The sequence below is a fragment of the Vombatus ursinus genome, unplaced genomic scaffold, assembly GCF_900497805.2.
Source record: "Vombatus ursinus unplaced genomic scaffold, bare-nosed wombat genome assembly UNPS02014798.1, whole genome shotgun sequence".
NCBI classification, from domain to species: domain Eukaryota; kingdom Metazoa; phylum Chordata; class Mammalia; order Diprotodontia; family Vombatidae; genus Vombatus; species Vombatus ursinus.
This window is the reverse complement of record NW_020954576.1, coordinates 53,097,051-53,115,290: the sequence shown is the minus strand read 5'-3', so window position 1 is coordinate 53,115,290 and position 18,240 is coordinate 53,097,051. Positions and strand designations below refer to the sequence as shown.

Here is an 18,240-nt window from a genome sequence, read left to right as displayed (position 1 = left end):
AACTATGGACCTGGGTTTTTGTGTAGATAATAAAATGCCTGCACGGCCAAAGTGAATACAAACTGCACACCCAGATTGAAAGGGAAGAAAGAAAACCCTTTGGGTTTCCGCGCTGAACAGAGCTGGTGTTTACTGAAAAACTAGCCTGCAGTTGCTTCAGAATACCCTTTTTTTTATCCATTTATCCCCTTTTCTTGCACCAAATGATCCATTTTATAGAATTATTTAACCTCAGAACTGCAAAGGATTTCAAAGGTCACGCAGTCCAACCCTCCCTGGAAACATATATCCCATTTATGTGTCCAAAGGCAGTCATTCAGCCTCTGCTCACACACACAGATTGGGGAAGACCTCCAATTTGGAAAAAGAGACCTGAATTCAAACATCAGCTCTGCAGCTTACTTCTTGTGTTACCCTGGGCAGGTCAGTTAACCCTGTCCTCATCTGAGAAACAAGGGAGTGATTTTTTTTTTTTTTTTTTGCGCTTAGGCAGTTGGGGTTAAGTGACTTGCCCAGGGTCACACAGCTAGTAAGTGTCAAGTGTTCAGTCTGAGGCCGAATTTGAACTCAGGTCCTCCTGACTTCAGGGCCAGTGCTCTATCCACTGCGCCACCAAACTGCCCCCAAGGGAGTGATTTCTAAGGTCCCTTCCAGCTCCAATTCCTTCTCATATTAAGATGAAATCTGTCTCTGGGTAACTTTTTAGCTCTAACCAATGGAGTGAGGCAAAATAAGATTTATTCTTTTTCACATGAAAAACCTTGCCTCTAATGACATGGTTTTAAGCCCCCTCAGTACCAGCTCCAAGCTTATCAATATCCCTCCTAAAAACGGGGTATGTTTAAAATTGAACACAAAATTACAGACTTGATGGGATTGCGGCAGAGCACTCAGACATAGTCTCTGCTAAGAGAAATACCATCTAAACGTGCACATGTACTGACTTTGAGATGCCACACTTCTAGCCATTCTATGTATCCTGCTGCATTATTATCCACAATACATCTGATTTACGAGTGGGGATATGCAGCAGAGTTGTGAACAATAGGGCTCAGAATAGCAACCTGAAGATCCTTAGTAAATGTTTGTGAAGAGGAGATTGTGTGATTGGCCTTATCCACAAACAGGGCGCTGTTCAGGGCTTTTCAAATTCACAAACCAGGAAACTCCTTTACTGAATTACTTGTAGCTAGCCCATATTATACATTCTTTTACAAAATACACTGTCCTGAATCTGTTTAATGAGTAGCAAAAAACAATACTTCTTCCTTTATAAAAATTCCTTTGTGAGTTTACAAGGCAGTAACTTGGACATTTAGAGGCTTCACTTAACATGAAGGAGGGAGCATTGAAAACATAAATGCTTTCTCAGCAGGCACCTGGGACTCAAATAAATACCTCTTCCCCTTAGGAAAGAGGGTATTTTTTTAAAATGTAACCATGAAAAAGTTGATTTTCTTGCTTCCCATTACCCAGTGAAAAAACAGGGAATCAACTGATAATCAGAGGTGGCTCCTTCAGGTATCAAAGCTGGGGAGAAGAGGGTCCTGGGCTAAAAGTGGTATTAGCTGATGGTACTTTGGGACAAAAGTACTTAATCACAGCCATAATGCTTTAGGGGAGATTGGGGAAACTACACATCCCAGCATTGTTCTGTTAGCCAAGCTGCCTGGCTAAAGCAAAGAATGCTGGGACTGGTGACCAGCCTAAAACACCAATGCTAAGGGGTGGGTAGCAAGGGGCTGGCTTTCAACGTAGGGAGCTTCCCCTTACCCCACACCCCTTCACTGGGACTGAGAGGGGAAACACTCTAGACAAGTAGGACACAATACCTGTGGTAAAAATTTCAATGGTCTATGGTTGGAGAGATTCGGTCTGGGTTAGACTCATTTCCCAACAGCTCCAGCCTAAGTTTTGGGCTGTTGGATAGTCTGCTCCCCCTGGGGTAGCTGTTTACCCTCAGTTTGATGCCTTCTCTCTGCAATGACTACCAGTCTCACAACCCCACTTCCCCTATTCCTGAGAGGGAGGAGATCGGGCCAGCTGCTGCTCCCACTCAACTTCCACCAACTTGTAGAGGTCCATGGTTGCCTTGGCATCTTCAACTGAGGAATGCCCGCTCTTCCCTACCTAAGGGAAGAAGGGATGAGAGTGAGGCTTATAAGGTGCTGCTTCTCCATTTTCTCTTTATTTCTCTATGTGTCAACTCCTTTCTCTCAATCTTAATTCTACCTGGCACTTAATAAGTGATCTAAGTTGTACCCTTTAGCTACAAGGAGATTAAGTGGTGTAGTAGATGGAGGGCTAGCATCCGAATCAGGAAGAACCTGGTTCAGGTCACATCTTTGACACTTACTGGTTATGTGACTCTAGGGAGATCAATTTAATCTCTTATTGCCCCAAGCAGAACAGCTACTGATCTGCATTTTGTAGAAGGAGTTCCATCACCAAAATGATATCATAGGTTTTTAAAAAATAAACCAAAAACCCATCTCTGTCTCTCCTTTGATAGTCGGACCTCTCTGGAAATAAAGCCCCTATTGTGAATTCCTTTCATCTCTTCATTTTAGAGTTTCACCTTTGGGAAATGCATATTATTGTGTAATCTCTGTCCCTCCTATAGAATGCCCGCTAATTCCATTTTATTCTGCATTCTGTACTGATAAAACCTATCCTCTACTTTCAGAGAACTGCCCTTCAAATCACTGGAGTCTAGGACACCATTAGCCCTCAGTCATTTCTTCTCTGGGTTCCTGCTCTCAGTCCTTTTTCCCTTTTCTATGTGACTCAGGAAATAGGCTGAATTCTGGGAGAGATTGGTACTTCCCCGAGGTTGGTATAGGTAAGTCATATCTTTGTTTGTACTTGTTATGACTATTCTTTAGATGAAGGTCTACCCTTCTCCTCTTAGCCAAACTCAATTCCAGGGCCTATCTACTTATGGTTACCGTCATCAGTTTATTCCCAAAATCAAGCTGTGAAAAAATGAGAAGATATTATTATCCTCATTTGCAGATGGAGAAAATGAGGCCAGAGAAGGCAGGGGAGTTGAGAAAGGTCACATATAAGCAAATTAGAAGCAAGGCTAGGGCTAGAGCCCAGTTGCCTTGCCTTTAAGTCGAGGACTATCCCTATTAGACCTCCACACTAGAAACACACAGTCAGTCAGAGTTGAGGTGGCTTAATCCAGGAAAAAGAGGGCTGAAAGGACCATCAGAACTCTAAACTGGGGGGATAGGGGGTGGAGATGGCATTAGTATATGAAGGAGAGGCTTAGAGATGCTTTCTGGAGCTTGGAAAAATATTCACCCACCCCCAGTCACTTACCTGAATGTCCTGATGGAGCAGCTGCTTGGTCAGACGCTTCAAAGAGATTGACTCATTCTCAGGGAAGCCAGCCCGGGAATTAAGGATAGGGATTCTGGAAGTGTCTCGGGTAAGGGGCTTGGGGTGAAAGTAATGGAGGGCTTTGAAGTCATTGTGGATGGCATGGCCCACTACAATCTTGCCAAGGAGTATTTTCAAGATCTGAAATTCAGGGAGGAAGGGTGGTTGAAGTCTCTCCTCCATGTACAAATGCAACACAAACCTGCTTAGCTGATACACCCCTTCCATATCCTCTTTGTCCAGTGTGTGCCTCTCACTGTGTCTCAGTGTGTCCCGCTCAAACTGCTCTCGAAAGCCATCTCCACATCTCCACAAACTATCTTTCTCCTAATAGTCAAACTGTTTCTAAATTCTCTAATTCCCCTCCTTCAAGGCACCTCTCGCCTAGCTTAATTAGATGAGAGCAGGTGATTTCTCTTGCTCTACTCTATCTGGAACTAGAAATAGAATGGTTGATTCTCCCTTCCCCCCCACCAACTCTCCAACCCAATGATAAACTTACTTACCCTTACCCCCAAACTGTACTCATTCCCAATGTGTAAAGTTGTCTAAGTTTCTACTGGACTGCTAGGTTTGTCTTAGAACAGAATACTCAATGATTTTAGTGCTGATGACCTTGATCTGTCACCCTAATTTTGTAGATAATGGAACTGAGGCCTTAAGAAATGACTTAACCAGGGTCACAATGCTAATCCAAGACAAAGATGGGATTAGAATCTAGGCTCGTGACTCTATATTTAATATTCTTTCCACTAGACCAACTCCTATGACCCCTATCATATATGCCTCATAAGAAGATCACAAATTTAGGTGCTGTAGTGGATAAAGCTCTGGCCTTGGAGTCAGGAGGACCTGAGTTCAAATTTGACCTCAGACACAAGACACTTACTAGCTGTGTGACCCTGGGCAAGTCACTTAACCCCGATTGCCTCACCAAAAAGGCAAAAAACAAACAAACAAAAAAAGATCACAGATTTAGAGCTGAAAAGGACTTTAGAGGCTATCTAATCCAACCTCTTCATGTTATAGATGAGGAAATCAAGGCCCAGGTTAAATAATTTTTTCCCAGGTTACAAAGTAAAAGGTGGGATTTGAACCAAGGTTCTCTGAATCCAGGGTCAGTGCTCTTTCCACTATACTGTATTAACACTGCCTCCCTTAAAAAAACGATCGGTCTCACAATATTATAATCATAACTCTCCTTCTAAAAATTAAAGACTGCATCTTCCTAGTGTTATCACTCGATTTTATTGCCACACTTGGCTCCAAATGACTTCTGGCTATTTCAAAAAGTCAAAATTACCTTCAAAAGATTATATGCCACTACTCTGAGGGTCAAAAGAATAGCTTACAAGCTATAAAGTGAAGGTTCTTAAGCTGGAGTCCATGAATTTTTTTAAAAAATACTTTGAGAACTGTATTTCAACATAATTGGTTTTCTTGGCATATAACATTTAAACACATTATTCTGAGCAGGGCCATCAGACTGCCAAAAGAGTCCATAATGAAAAGTGAAGAATCCCTGCTCTGAAGGTAATTCCCCAGCTCAGTCCTCAGAATATCTCAGGCAGGGGCAGTGTGACTGGAATAGGCACATGGCCTCCTGAGGCAGTCTACTCTGCGAGGGACAGCACTCATGGTTGGATATGTTCTGATGGAGGCATTAATTCCATCAGTTTGTATGCCACCCAGCATATGGCTACCCATAAAAAGGCAAGGAGCAAATGCTTTCTGAAGATAACTCAACCCAGGCCAAGTATTCATGCTCCTCCTTTCTAGCAACAACTAGCTATCACCCTTATTTCTTCCAATCTCCCCAGGGTGAGCTCAGGACTCCAATTCAGCTCGACTACCTCGAGCTTTACAAGTCCTCACTACCTGGGACGCTTCTCCTTCTTTTGTATCCTGCTACATTCTCCTTCTTCTAAACCCTTTCCAGAGTTCAGGAAACCGTCTCTTGACCTAACTCAACCAATTATGACTTTATTTGGAATTTCCCCTACATATTTCCATTTACACTACACTGTATTGGCATAAACCAGAGAGGAAACAGAGTACCGGAAAGAGCCCTAGAGCAAAAGACCTGGATTTGAATTCTGACTTTGCCACTTACCATCTGTGTAACTAGAAGCAAATCATTTCCTTTCTTGGGACCTCAATCACTAAAATAAGGTTCAGCTAGATTGTCTCTAAGATCCCTTTCAACTCTAGCCCCTGGCTTCTAGTATTCCCCGACTAGACAGAGACAGCTTCACCAACAGCAGGGATTCTCTCCCCTCTACCTGGGTCAGTCTTGGAGATCAGAACAGGATTCTGTACACTGTGAGCTTATGGGACAGGCTATATGGGCACAAATAAAAAGGCACAACATACCAAGTACCTTAGAACAGCAGAGAGAACTGGCCCAAGGGCACCACCTGCAGGTTTCTGAAAATTACTGCAGCCAAAGACTAAGTTCTTACTGTGTCTGATACAGTTGGGTATGACAAGAGGTATTCAATTTGAATACTCACAAATTAAGGACTACCTTGGACAGTACAATGCTGATGTAATACAGAAACAGGTCCTATGATGGAAGCCAGGAAGCACGAAGCCCACAGAGTGGTATGAATGCTGGACTGTAAGCCCTAGTTTTGCGTTCCAGTTTTAGTTTTGCCTTGAATAACTGTGTGACTTTACTTCTCTGAACCTCCATTTCCTCATCTGTAAAATTATGGTGTTGGCCTAGATACTTCCTAAAGTTTCCAACCAGTTCTGACATTCTTGTATGACTTCTAGCCAAGTGATGCCAGCCACTGAGCATTTGAAAATTGGATGCATTCACCTTCCTCCAAAGGTACTCTTAGATCCCTCCTCTATGTGATAGGGAAAAGCAGTCCAAGGCCTGAGTGCAGTGATGGGAGTGAGAAGGGATCATTCAAGAGCATCTCATCACCCAATTCTGCATTGTGACTGAGACTAGCCACAGGACTGAGAAAAAAGCACCTAGGAACATTCCATCACCTAAATTCCGCATTATTATTCCTTTCATCGTTTGTCCTCTCTCCCAAAATTATTCTACATTTTTCTCCTAGTTCAGGAAGCCTTCCCAAATTGACATCCCTCCTTCCCCCATAATATTTAAATATCTCTGTACAACTTGATCCTTTGCTCTAGTCTCTGTCCAAGTCTTGGTGGGAAACCGGGAAGTAGGGTTACCCTGTCTTAGGGATCTAGTTCCAAAACAGGGCTCTGTGCTCAGCATATGTTAATTAAGATGCTACCTCCTCTCTCACTCTCTACTACCTTTCACCAAAGCCCAGGCCCTTCCTATCTAGAAGCCTTCTTCTTTACCTAACCTCTGTCAAGCCTTTTCCCTGACTATTCCCTTTTCGGGAGAAAGACCCCAGACATCCTACACCCCTGCCCTTCCCCATTCCCATCACCTCTTTCCGGGCTGCCTTGAAAGGGGTGGCATTAACCATGTGCTCCTTTTTGATACCGCTCCACTTGGTCCGGTAGTCCACAATTTTGCAGGGAGGACGAATGTATTCATCATATAACACGTCACCATTGTAACTTACAATGCTACATCGGGCCAAAGAACTGGTATGGCCTTTAGGCCCTGTGCCCACCATCTCACAATCAAGAGCTACCATTTTCTTGTTGCAACTCTTCTCTGATGCAGGTGGGAGGGTTCGGGCAGGTGGGAGAGGGCGGAGGCCACTCTGGAACTCTGACAGGAGATCTACTTTAGATGCCACAGATACTGAACTGGTCTTCCGTGAAGGAGCAGGTGTCAACCAAGACACTGTTGATACTTTCCTACTCAAGGGCTTCTCAATTCCATTTTTCTGACTGGGTGTCTCCCCTATAGGTTGCAGGAGGGGATGGAGTTTCTGTTTATTATTTGTGCTAAGGGCCCCCCCCTTATTTTGGAGTTTAGAATGCCCTGATCCTGAAGGCCTGGCAGGGACCTGCATCTGTTTCTGCTTAAAGTTCCTCTGTAACCGCCGTTGTCGCTGGATGAAACGCTGGTGCTTGTGGTTTCCCTCAGTTGCCTTCTTTGGGGGAGGACAGTCCCCAAAGTCCAAGTTGAGAATCAGGGTAGACATTGTCAAGAAAGGTTGGAGAGAAGAGTGACCAGGAGGGATCTTGCTTCAGACAGTGGCTTCTAAAAACAGGGAAGCTTGGGGGCTTATTCCTGGCCAAAGGCCAGAGACCCACATCTTGAGGTGTGTAGCATACCCTATGGAAAAGAAGAGTGACCAAGCTGATCCCAGAGTCTAAGAGTCCAACAGATGGATGGTGAAATGACTCTTTATAAGCCTCAGCATAACCTTAGATATCAGGAAAAATACCCAACCTGAAGGGTTTTAAGATAGGGAATAGAGGAATCATTTTAAAAGAGGAGGTGTTTGAGGGGAGTGAAGATGAGGCAAGACAACTTACTCAAAAGCACAGGAATGAAAGAGATGTTGAGAGACAGCATGATACAGATGAAAAAAAAACAAACAAACATTGGATTTAGAAAGAACATGTAAGTTTCAATTCTGTTCATGGTAAGTCAGTTTCCTTGGGAAACTGAGGCACTCAAGCTGAAAGGAAGTGATCTGCCTAATGTCCTGCCACTAGAAAGTGGTTACAACCCACACTGTTCAAGATTCCAACACCTTCCAAAAAATGTGGGTTGTCATACTTCCTACCTCTATTATTACCATGGGCGATGTCAGTCAACCAAAGTGTCCCTGGCCTACCTCATTCAAGTTTAAGTCCTAGAAAATGGGTCTGCTCTCTGCCCTTGTCCCGTACCCTAATCCTCCAGGTTCTTCCTGCTTCCCCCAGGCTCTTCCCCTTTCAGCACCTCAGAAGCCAATGTAACTCGAGGCTTCGGGCCCTTGGTGTCCACCTCCCCTTCTCTGGGCCTCAGTTTCCCCATTTCTAGAGTCGGGAGATTGGACAAGATGTTCTCTAAGAGGCCTGCGGCTTTCAATCGCGTGATTACGAAAACTGTCCTCCCGAGCAGAGGCTCCTGACCCGTGAAGGGGATGAATGAACAAGAGGGGAAACTGAGGCTGAGGCCAGGGAAGCTGCTGCAGGATGGTATCACTACCCCACGGCGTCGCGGAAATCAATCAGGGGCTCGGCGAGCCTTCCGGCCCGGGGGTATGGCCCCACCCCGATCGAGCCCCAACACAGCCGGAGGGTCCCGGCCGGACGCCGGGCGCACGCCCCATCGCGTTTCACTCACCTCCTCTGGCGGCCCCCGTAGAGGGCGGAAGCGACCGGAGGCGGAAGTGGAGATGGGACCGCGCCTGCGCGGCTGCGGGCGATAGATACGCGCGCAAATGCGTGGAGGCGTGTGACGGGAACGCGTCTGAGGACCCACTGGCACCCCGGCGACCCCCACCTCGGGGAGGGAGGAGAGCGACTCCGACTGTGGGGAAAAGGGAGCGGAAGCGGAAGGGGGGGTAGCGGGGGGGGGGGTCGGCGGGGGCGGGGGCGGCACGCGCTTCCCGACCCCTCGGACCCCGTTCAAGTACAACTCGGAGGGCAAGGTAGGGGACTGAGGGGAGCGGGGCCGGGGGGGGCGCCGTAGGGTCGGGCCTCACTTCCGTGAGGAGGGTGGGCGGGGCGGAGCCTGGCGTTGTTGGGGTAGTCTTTTCCTTTGCCCTCATGCCTGCCTGGGCCCGGAGGCTCCGCCCCACACCGGTCTGCGCGTGACGTTGCCTAACGTTACTCCTCTGTGACGTGTCTACGTTCCCACGCTGTCTCCGCCCCCTTTTCTCAGGCACGTGTTTGGCCTCTGCGACTTGAGTCCAGCGAATGTGCAAGTGGTCACAGGAACCTGGCTCATTTTTGCTTCCCTGTCTTCCTTATAAGCTATTTTTAATCAGGCAATCAGTGAACATTTATTGTGTCTGCAATGTGCCAGTCACTGTCCTAAGTGCTGGTAATACAAAAAGAAGCAAAAGATGGCCCGAGCCCTCAAGGAACGTACAATATAATGGGAGAGACAGCATGCAAACATATATGTGTGTATACGTATACATCTGTGTGTATACGTATACATCTGTGTATATACCGGAAGCAAAATATATATAAGGATAAATAAGAAATAATCAATAAACATTTTCCAAGCACCTGCTATGAGCCAGTCACTGTGCTAAGTTGTGGGGATACAAAAAGAGGCAAAAAACAGCCCCTGACCTCAAGATTACAGTCTGATGTTGGAGACAGTATGTATACACACACACACACACACACACACACACACACACACACACACACACACATTGTTTGCTGGATAAATAGGAAGCAATCAACATTTTAAGCACCTACTATGTGCCAGCCACTGTACTAAGTGCTGGGGACACAAAAAGAGGCAAAAGACAGTCCCTGCCCTCTACTTTGTCTACTATGTGTCAATCACTTTGCTAAGTGGGAGGCGGGAGGAGACAGGGAAGGATACAAAAAAGGCAGAAGACACTTCCTGACCTCAAGGAGCCTACAATCTAATGGGGGAGACAATATGCAAACAAATGTATACAAAGTAAGCCATATCCAGGATAAATAGGAAATAATTAAAAGAGGGAAAGCATTGGAATTTAGAGGGGCTGGGAAAGACTGCCTGTAAAAGGTAGGATTTTAGTTGGAACTTAAGGAAAGCTAAGGAGGTCAATAGTTGGAGCAGAGGAATGAGAGTGTTCTAGGAACAGGGGACAGCCAGATAAAAGCTCCAAGCAGAGAGATGGTATGTCTTATTCATGGAACAGCCAGGAGACTATAATTTTCAAAATTAGCTCCTACCATTATCAGGGTCATTTTTCCCCCTAAATATCATTTTTATTCAGATAGTTGGCAAAATAAGTAGAGCAAGGGTGGGATCCTCTGTGGTTTCAGTCACTTAACTGTGTGACCCTGGGCAAGTCATTTTGAGGGGATTATGGGATTCTCACTGGACCCCTAAAAGGAAAAGACCTTGTCTTTGAATGCAACCCAGCCCGGGAACTTCCCACACATTTCTACCCAGATACTCAACAGTCCTTTTAACTGCCCTTTCACTGTGGCTCTCCAACCACTTACCTACTTTCATTGTCCACCCCAGGCTATTTACCACTCATTAATCCCATCCAGATCGTCTCATTGTATTCTCTTGTATATAAGTACCAATCTTACCCCCGTTAAATTGCGCAGATTCTTAAGAGTCTTGTTGTTCCTGTTGGGGACACAGTAGCAGATTTACTAGGAATCTTGCTCGACTAACCCGTATTATAATAAAACCTTGCTACTCTGATTGAAAGAAGGCTTGAGTGGTCGAATTCTTTTGAAGCAGATCCTTTGTGCCCTTGCATTTCAGGGTCCCCAGTACCCCAGACTGCAACAATTTCACCTCTGCTTCAGTTTCCTCAATTTTGAGATGCCAGCACTTACTTCCCAAGGTTGTTGCGAGTCTTTCTTTTTTTTTTTGGTGAGGCAATTTCGGTTAAGTGACTTGCCCAGAGTCACACAGCTAATGAGTGTTATGTGTGTGAGGCCATATTTGAACTCAGGCCCTCCTGACTCCAAGGCCAGAGCTCTATCCACTGCCCCACCTAGCTACCCCCGTTGTGAGTCTTAAATGTGATATTTGTAAAGCACCTGGTACATAGCAGGTGCTTTATAAATATAGCCTTCCTTCTTTTCTGTGCTTTTTTTCATTCATTTAAAAAAAATTATCATTTAGTTTTGTTTTTTTCTCCCACCTCCTCCCAACCACTGGAAAGATAGAAAAAAAGAAAGAAACAAAGAGCCATTGTCTCATAGAAGCATAGTCAAACAAAATAATTTGCCACATCAAAGAATTATTTTTTTGTTCTGCATGTCAGTCCATCATCTGTCAAGTTGTGCACAGCATTCATCATTCCTCTGAAATCATGGTTGATTGTTGATTAGAGTTATCTTAAGATTTTCAGAATGTTTCATTTTTTATAGTATTGATGTTATATCATAAAGTGTTTTGGTTCTGCTCCCTTGACTCTCTATCATTTCCTACAGGTCCTCCCAGGAATCTCTGAAATCATCTTTTCATTTCCTTCAGCACAATAGTGTTGTTATATTTATATGCCGTAATTCATATAGCCATTCCCCAAGTGATGGGCACCTATGTAGTTTCCAGTTCTTAAAAAAAAAAGCTGCTGTAAATATAAAGATCTTTTCCTCTTTCTTACTGATGTTCTAGCTGTGCCCCCTCTCTCTTTAAAATCTAGGCAGCTAGATGGCAAAGCAGATGTAGAGCTGGATCTGAATGCAGAAAGCCCTCAGCTCAAATCTAGCTGCAGATGCTTACTAGCTATGTGACCCTGGGCAAGCGATTAAATCTGTCTGCCTCAACTTCCTCATCTCTAAAATGGGGATAATTTTATCTATTTCCAAGGGTGTTGTAAGGATCAAATGAAATAGTATTTATAAAGTGCTTTGCAAACCTTAAAGTGATGTATCAGTACTAGTGATTATTAATATTATTGCTAGAACCAATTATAAGCACCTAAAAATCTGGTCTCTGGGGGAAGACAGGCAGAACATGAGATGGAAACACCACTCTAGGTGCCAGTTTCCCCATCTTTAAAGGAAAAGGTTGAAGTACATGGTGTCCAAGATTCTTTCTGACTTTTGACATTCGATGATCCTAACTCTTTCCTCATGGTCTAGAGGTAGTAGGATTTAAAGAAATAGGATACAGGTCCCTGATGTCTCCAAGGCCCTCTTTGTCACAAGGGCCAGTGGTCAAAGCCTTGCTCATTAGGGATCACAGAAGAGACCTCAGAGGTTGTCTAGTGCAAACCCAAACAAGATTCCACAGGGCTATACCCTGAATTAGTGTTCATCTAGCCCATGTGGAAGACTTTTAGTGATGAGAAACCCCATTGCCTCCTGAAGGAGCCCATTCCATATTTTGATAGTTCTGTCATTAAATCGTTGCTTATATTAAATCTCAGTCTAATTCTCTGCAGCTTCTACGCATTGTTCCAAGGTCTGCTTTCTGGGGCCAGTCCCTCCTCCGTGGTAGCCATTCAGATTGGTGTTGTTAGCTGTTAGCTGTTAGATCCTCCCAGTACTTTTCTTAGCTAAACATCTTCAAGATCCTGCACTCTCCTGGCCTGCCTCCTCTGGACACTTGCCAGCTCATCAATTCTTTCCTAAAATAGGTTGCTTCAAAACTGAACACAGTACCCAGGAATGGTCTGACCAGGACTAGGTACGTTATTCTTGGATACATGCCTGTCACTGTAGCCTAAGCCCACTAAATCCCACAGATCTTTTTCATATTAGGTACAACCTCAATTAGAGGCAGGAACGGTCTCATCTGGAGTTCTTCTGTCTGCTCTCTCTGTAGGTCTTCAGGATGCCTGGCCTTACTGCCAGAAACCTCTCTTTAGAGGGAAGGCGACAGCTAGCTGTGGACCTGACCCGTGTTCTTCCCCTCTATGGATTCATCCTGGATGCCTATATCATTGTAAATAAGGCTGGGGGTTGGAGCAGTTTAAGGGCAAGAATGGGGGGATATGTGTATGGAAGAAGGAATGGATGGTAATGCAAAGTATGTATTTTTAGGATATTTATGGATTTCATTTGTCCATTCTCGCTTTGCATGTGCTTCCAACTAATGCTTAAATAATAAAATTGCAGGTACAAATGAGAGGCATTCATGGATTCAAATCCTGGCCCTTTATGACCTTGGGAAAGTCAGTTAACTACTCATGTTCCTAGGATCTGGATGAAAAATAACTTCAAGATCATCTGGTCCAATTTTCATTTCTCATATCAGGAAGCCCTCCAAATTTCCTTTTTTTTTTTTTCCTTTCGGTTGGGCAATGGGGGTTAAGTGACTTGCCCAGGGTCACACAGTAAGTGTTATGTGTCTGAGGCCGGATCTGAACTCAGGTCCTCCTGAATCCAGGGTCGGTACTCTATCCATTGTGCCACCTAGCTGCCCCGAAATTTCCTTTTTTCCATCTTTAAAACAAGGGGAAAAAGTAGAGTAGAAGGGAAGAAGACCTCTAACTGCCCTTCCATCTTTAAGTATTATGACCCAAAGTTCCTGGAAACATACATGCCCTGTCTGGGGCATGAGGGAGAAGTGGTGATAGACAGTTTAGGGGGCCCTCAGCAGTGTGCAGCTACTGACTAGTTTTCTCTTACTCCATAGGAGTTTTTTACAGACTCCTTGTGGGAGAAGCTCCCCAGCTCATGGCAAGAAGTCCTAGATGGGCTGACCCCACCCCAAATTGCTACGATGCTACTTGAGATGCCTAGTGCCGGAGAAGAGATCAGGTATGGGAGTGGTTTCCACGTAAACAAAAATTATCAAGAATTAATTTCATGTAACCATCTATAAATTCATGGCCAGGGTCATTTGGAGGTAAAATTGCCCAAAGATTTCATGAACACCTTATTTTGTAGTCAAGTTCTGTTCTGGTTGTAGTGGGAACATTCACAGGAGGGCCTGGGCTATCTCAGGTACAGAACAGTGTGGCCACTGACCCTTTTGGCCCTGAAGACTACTGCCCGTGCCTTGGCCTTTACCCGGACAACTGAGTCCCTGGGCCCATCTGAGTTCCAGGAGAACCCCAGCCAAAGCTCCCGGCTGGCGGCCCAATTCCGGAAACACGTCAAGCCCAAGAAACAGCATGAGATAAGGCGACTAGGAGAGGTGAGGAATGGCCTGGGAATGAGAAGGGAGGACTGAGGGAAGAATGGTGGAGGTAGGGTTGGTGAGGGCAGAGGAGGGAAATGTGGAGATCTCTGCCCTCCCAAGGACTCCAAGGCCACAATCCCCCCCTACCCCAACCCCCCATGTTTCTCTTCTCTCTAGTTGCCATCTTTCTCTGAGTTTGTTTCTGTTTTTCCCTTTCCATCTTGGTTGATATCTACCTCTCTGGATGTGTCTGTGTAGCATTCTTTATATTTGTCTCCAGCTCTGTCCTTTTGTCACATCCATAGCCCCTAAGGCTTGTGGAATTTGTGGGGAGATAGGGGCGGGGAGGGGATATGGGGATAGGCTCCTTCACTCCATGATCCAGGGAGAAAGTGAACAGGTTGGGGCAGGTCAAGCCAGGTTCTGTTCTCCAAGAAGAGTAGGGACCTGCTTCCTACTCTTTCTCACATTCTTCCCCACCTGACCCCCTGCTATAGTTTCTGGGTTTCCTGGCTTTCTATACTGATCCTTTCATCTGGCAGATTCCTCTTATCCTCTCTACCTTCAGTCACTGGCTTCTGCCTAGTGAGCAGGAGCCAGTAGCTGAGAGATCTTTGTTCTATTTTCAAATCCTCTCCCCCAGCTGGTAAAGAAACTGAGTGATCTTACAGGCTGCAACCAGGTGGTGGATGTAGGCTCTGGCCAGGTGAGTTCTTACCAGTCTTTCCCAGATCTATTACCCTTATCTCTGTTGGTGAGACACCTCCAAGTTATTAGGTAGAATTTGGGAGGTAGTTCACCCAAGGTCCATTCTGGGTTTGAGGAAAGAGGGAGATAAGGGCATGTTACCATAGGTACAAAGTTGGAGAAAAGATGAAGAAAAGGATTTGAACTGCAGTAGGAAAGGGGGAATGTCCAAGAGATAGGATTGAGGAGACAGGGATGCCTGAGTCCCCATACTTTCTGATGTGATCTTAGGCCTCTGAGCCCCTGGTGGAAAGGGTAAAAAGGACAACTGAGACATATTCTGACCCCTACCCTCATGACTGCAGGGTCATCTCACCCGATTCCTGGCCTTGGGGCTGGGGCTCTCTGTGACTGGCATTGAAAAGGATAGGAGACTGGTGGAGAGAGCCCGGCATCTGGACCAGGAACTCCTTAGTATCCTGAAGAAGGAAGAACGGAGGAAACCACAGGTAAGACTCGTTCCCCAAGAATATGGTTGAGAGAACTATGCAAGGCTCTTTCGATCCTGAAATGACCTTCTCCCACTTGAGCTGTCTCACTTACAAGGTCTGGGCTCCCTGCCTCAGTTTCCATCCTGTCTTTTGCATAGCTCTGCTTACATCTCTGACCTTGGGAAGGATAGAGTGGAAAGCTTCTCTTCTTGGGAGAGGGCCTGTCAATACATAATAAAACTCATGGTACTTAACAGCATTTATAGCAGGGGTTATAACAGTTACTCCCAAAAATTCCTGGAATAGGTTTCCTATTGGGGGTTCTTCCATCAATTCCAAAGACTTGGGCCAGAAAGACACATATCTGTATCTCTTCTTCCCTGCTGTCAGAATCAAATAATTTTAGACTTTCTCCTCAGGACAGGCCTGACCTGCTCCAATCTGTTACCCCCACCCTTGACCCTGGGGGAGAAGGATCCTGACTCCACACTATCTCATCCCTAGCCCCTGATTACCACAACCCCTGGTGGGCCTGTGCAGATTATGACAGCAGAGGAAAGAAAGGGAGTTTGAGACAGAGACACAGAGAGTGCTACCTACTTAACAGGTACTTAGTAATGCCAAGCATAGTGCTAGGCATGGGGGTGGGGGAGTGGTAATGTTAGATAGATAAAGCAGGGCCCTCCCAGCCCTGGGGAACTTACAAACTAATGGAAGAAAAGAGAAATACACAGTACTATGGTACTTAATAACTGCATCAGAAAGGTTTGAAATAGATTGCTAGGTAAAGTCCAAGATGGGTGGGTGGAGGAGGTGGTCAAAAACGGCTTCCTACCTGAATTGGGCTTGTTGACTTAAAGGGGTAGGAATTTAATAACAAGAATGAAAGAAAGAACATTCATGGGATTGTTAAGGGACCTGGAAGAGAACAGTATAAGAGAATACTAAAAAGGTAGGATGGTACCAGACTGGGAAGGACCCTTTGTACCAAAGGATTGTGAACTTTTGGAAATAGGTGATAGTGAGCAAAGTACTAACCTGATTAGAGGTATGTAGAAGGAAGACAATGTGATGCCTTCTTATTTCTGTCCAAGTGGAAAGAATGCTCTCTTTGCAGTTGTAAAATCGGAATTCAAATCTCAGCCCTGCCTCTTATTGATTGTGACAGAGAGGTCACTTCTCTTTTCTGGGGTGTTTCGTCACCAGTACAAATTAAGGAGTTGAACTTGGTTATCTCCAGGATAATGTTCTTTCCAGCCCAAACTCTGCGATCCTTTAGAGGCTAGGTACTACTGAATTTAGGCCCCTGTAACTCAAGTCAATAAGCATTTATTAAGTGTTTGCTATATGCTAGGCACTGTGTTAAGTGCTGGTTCTTTCCTTCCCCCACAGATCATATCAGCTGTCCCTCACCGCCCCCCAAATCATGTCGTTAGCTGGGTAGACCCAACTGCCTTGTCTCAGGAGCTCCTGTCTCCCCTGAAGTCAGAGGCAGCTCAGGCTCCTGCTCGACGCCTGCTCCTGACTGGCCTCCATGCCTGTGGGGACCTAAGTGTGACTCTGTTGCAGCACTTTGCCTGCTGCCCCGAGGCAGTGGCCTTGGCATCTGTGGGCTGCTGCTACATGAAGCTGACCACCCCTGGGGGCTACCCCCTAAGCCACTGGGTTGGTGGGCTGCAGGACCACAGGCTGCCCTACAAGTTCCGAGAGGGTGCCTGCCATGCTCTGGAAGAGTACGCAGAACGGCTTCGGGGAGCAAGCCCCAGCCTCCGCACCCACTGCTACCGAGCAGCACTAGAGACGGTGATCCGGGCTGCCCAGCCAGGGCTCTGCAGACCTGGGGTGCAAAGCATCCCAAGGGCCCATGAGCTGCCCTTGGAAGAGTAAGGAATGGGGATGCATGGATGGGAAGGGAGAGAGGCACCTCAGTAAAGGGGTTGGGAAGGTGGAGATGTCTCCAAGCATGCAAGCTAGAAGTCTTACTCCAGACCTTGGCCTATAATTCTTTAAAGTAGAATCTGGAAGGAACTTATGATGGAGGGTTCCATCTCAGAACGCTTCCAGTAGGGGAATCTCCACTACCCTAAAATGCTCTTGTTGCCACTCACTGCCCTGCAGGTACATACAGCTAGGGCTACAGCGGGTGGGATTGGACCCTGGGCTGCCCCTGGACCTGGCCTCCCTGCATGCCTGCATGGCACAGGAACATCGGGTGGTGGCATTCTTCAGCCTGGCACTGCTCCTGGCACCACTGGTAGAGACACTAATCCTACTGGATCGGCTGCTTTTCCTACAGGAGCAAGGTGAGTCCCAGCACAAATGGAGTGAAGGCACAGCGTGATGTGGAAAGGGGTCAGGTTAGTGCCCCAGCAGAGAGGGCATAGAATCAAGAATGTCTACACCCTTACTCTCTACTGCTTTCTAATGCCAGGGAACCAAGAGGTACTCAAAAGATCTCTCCACTGGAGAAGCTTCAGGGGTGGGGACCCAAGGGCAGAGTTGAAGGAGGAGCAGCTTCTAACATCTTAAGCCTCCTTCCCTTCTTCCCACCTCAGGTTGCCATGCAGAACTCCTCCCTGTCTTCAGGCCTGAACTATCTCCTCGAAATTTGGTCTTGGTGGCCACTAAGACCCCATTGGGCCCAGCACTTTCTGACCTGGAAATAGAGGAAAGCTGACAGTGTTGTAAGAAGGGAGGCCTCAAGACCCTTTAAAACTTCCAAGTTCCCAAAGACCATACATGAGACCACGACAGAGATGAGGGCCCTCGAGCTAATCATCTCTCACTTAGGGAACCACATCTTTTTACCTTTGGCCTATCCCTAACCATACTCTTCTTGGACCTCGGACTTTTTTTCTACCTGTTATATTAAAAATGGCCTTCTAAAAATCATTTAAAAAAATTAAATCCTTCCTGCCTGTTATTTCTCTGAATGCCGTATGAGCAAAGGGTAGATCTTTGTTGTTGTTGTTGTTTTGGAAGGCAATCAGGATTAAGTGACTTGCCCAGGGTCACACA

The 18,240-nt window shown here is 45.9% G+C and overlaps 2 protein-coding genes across 5 annotated transcripts; one reads left to right on the top strand and one right to left on the bottom strand.

Moving 5' to 3' along the window:
* Window positions 1–1,142: 1,142 nt before the first annotated feature.
* On the bottom strand, window positions 1,143–8,805 carry ISG20L2 (interferon stimulated exonuclease gene 20 like 2). Its single transcript, XM_027871699.1, has 4 exons — window positions 8,618–8,805; window positions 6,813–7,615; window positions 3,328–3,528; window positions 1,143–2,130 (listed from the first exon to the last, which is right to left on the bottom strand). Exons 2-4 carry the CDS (start codon window positions 7,479–7,481, stop codon window positions 2,014–2,016), a joined length of 987 nt encoding a protein of 328 aa, XP_027727500.1. The 5' UTR covers window positions 7,482–7,615; window positions 8,618–8,805; the 3' UTR covers window positions 1,143–2,013.
* A 52-nt stretch (window positions 8,806–8,857) lies between these two features.
* RRNAD1 (ribosomal RNA adenine dimethylase domain containing 1) lies at window positions 8,858–18,114 on the top strand. 4 transcript variants are annotated; one of them, XM_027871694.1, is made up of 10 exons: window positions 8,858–8,924; window positions 12,555–12,604; window positions 12,743–12,862; window positions 13,556–13,680; window positions 13,867–14,059; window positions 14,688–14,750; window positions 15,097–15,240; window positions 16,615–17,105; window positions 17,341–17,525; window positions 17,778–18,114. In XM_027871694.1, exons 3-10 carry the CDS (start codon window positions 12,752–12,754, stop codon window positions 17,897–17,899), a joined length of 1,434 nt encoding a protein of 477 aa, XP_027727495.1. In that variant the 5' UTR covers window positions 8,858–8,924; window positions 12,555–12,604; window positions 12,743–12,751; the 3' UTR covers window positions 17,900–18,114. The 4 variants fall into 4 exon arrangements, with proteins under 4 accessions (XP_027727495.1, XP_027727499.1, XP_027727498.1 ...); XM_027871697.1 differs by having other exon boundaries at window positions 8,878–8,924; window positions 12,360–12,604; XM_027871698.1 differs by lacking the exon at window positions 12,555–12,604 and having other exon boundaries at window positions 8,863–8,924.
* The last annotated feature ends 126 nt before the right edge of the window (window positions 18,115–18,240 follow it).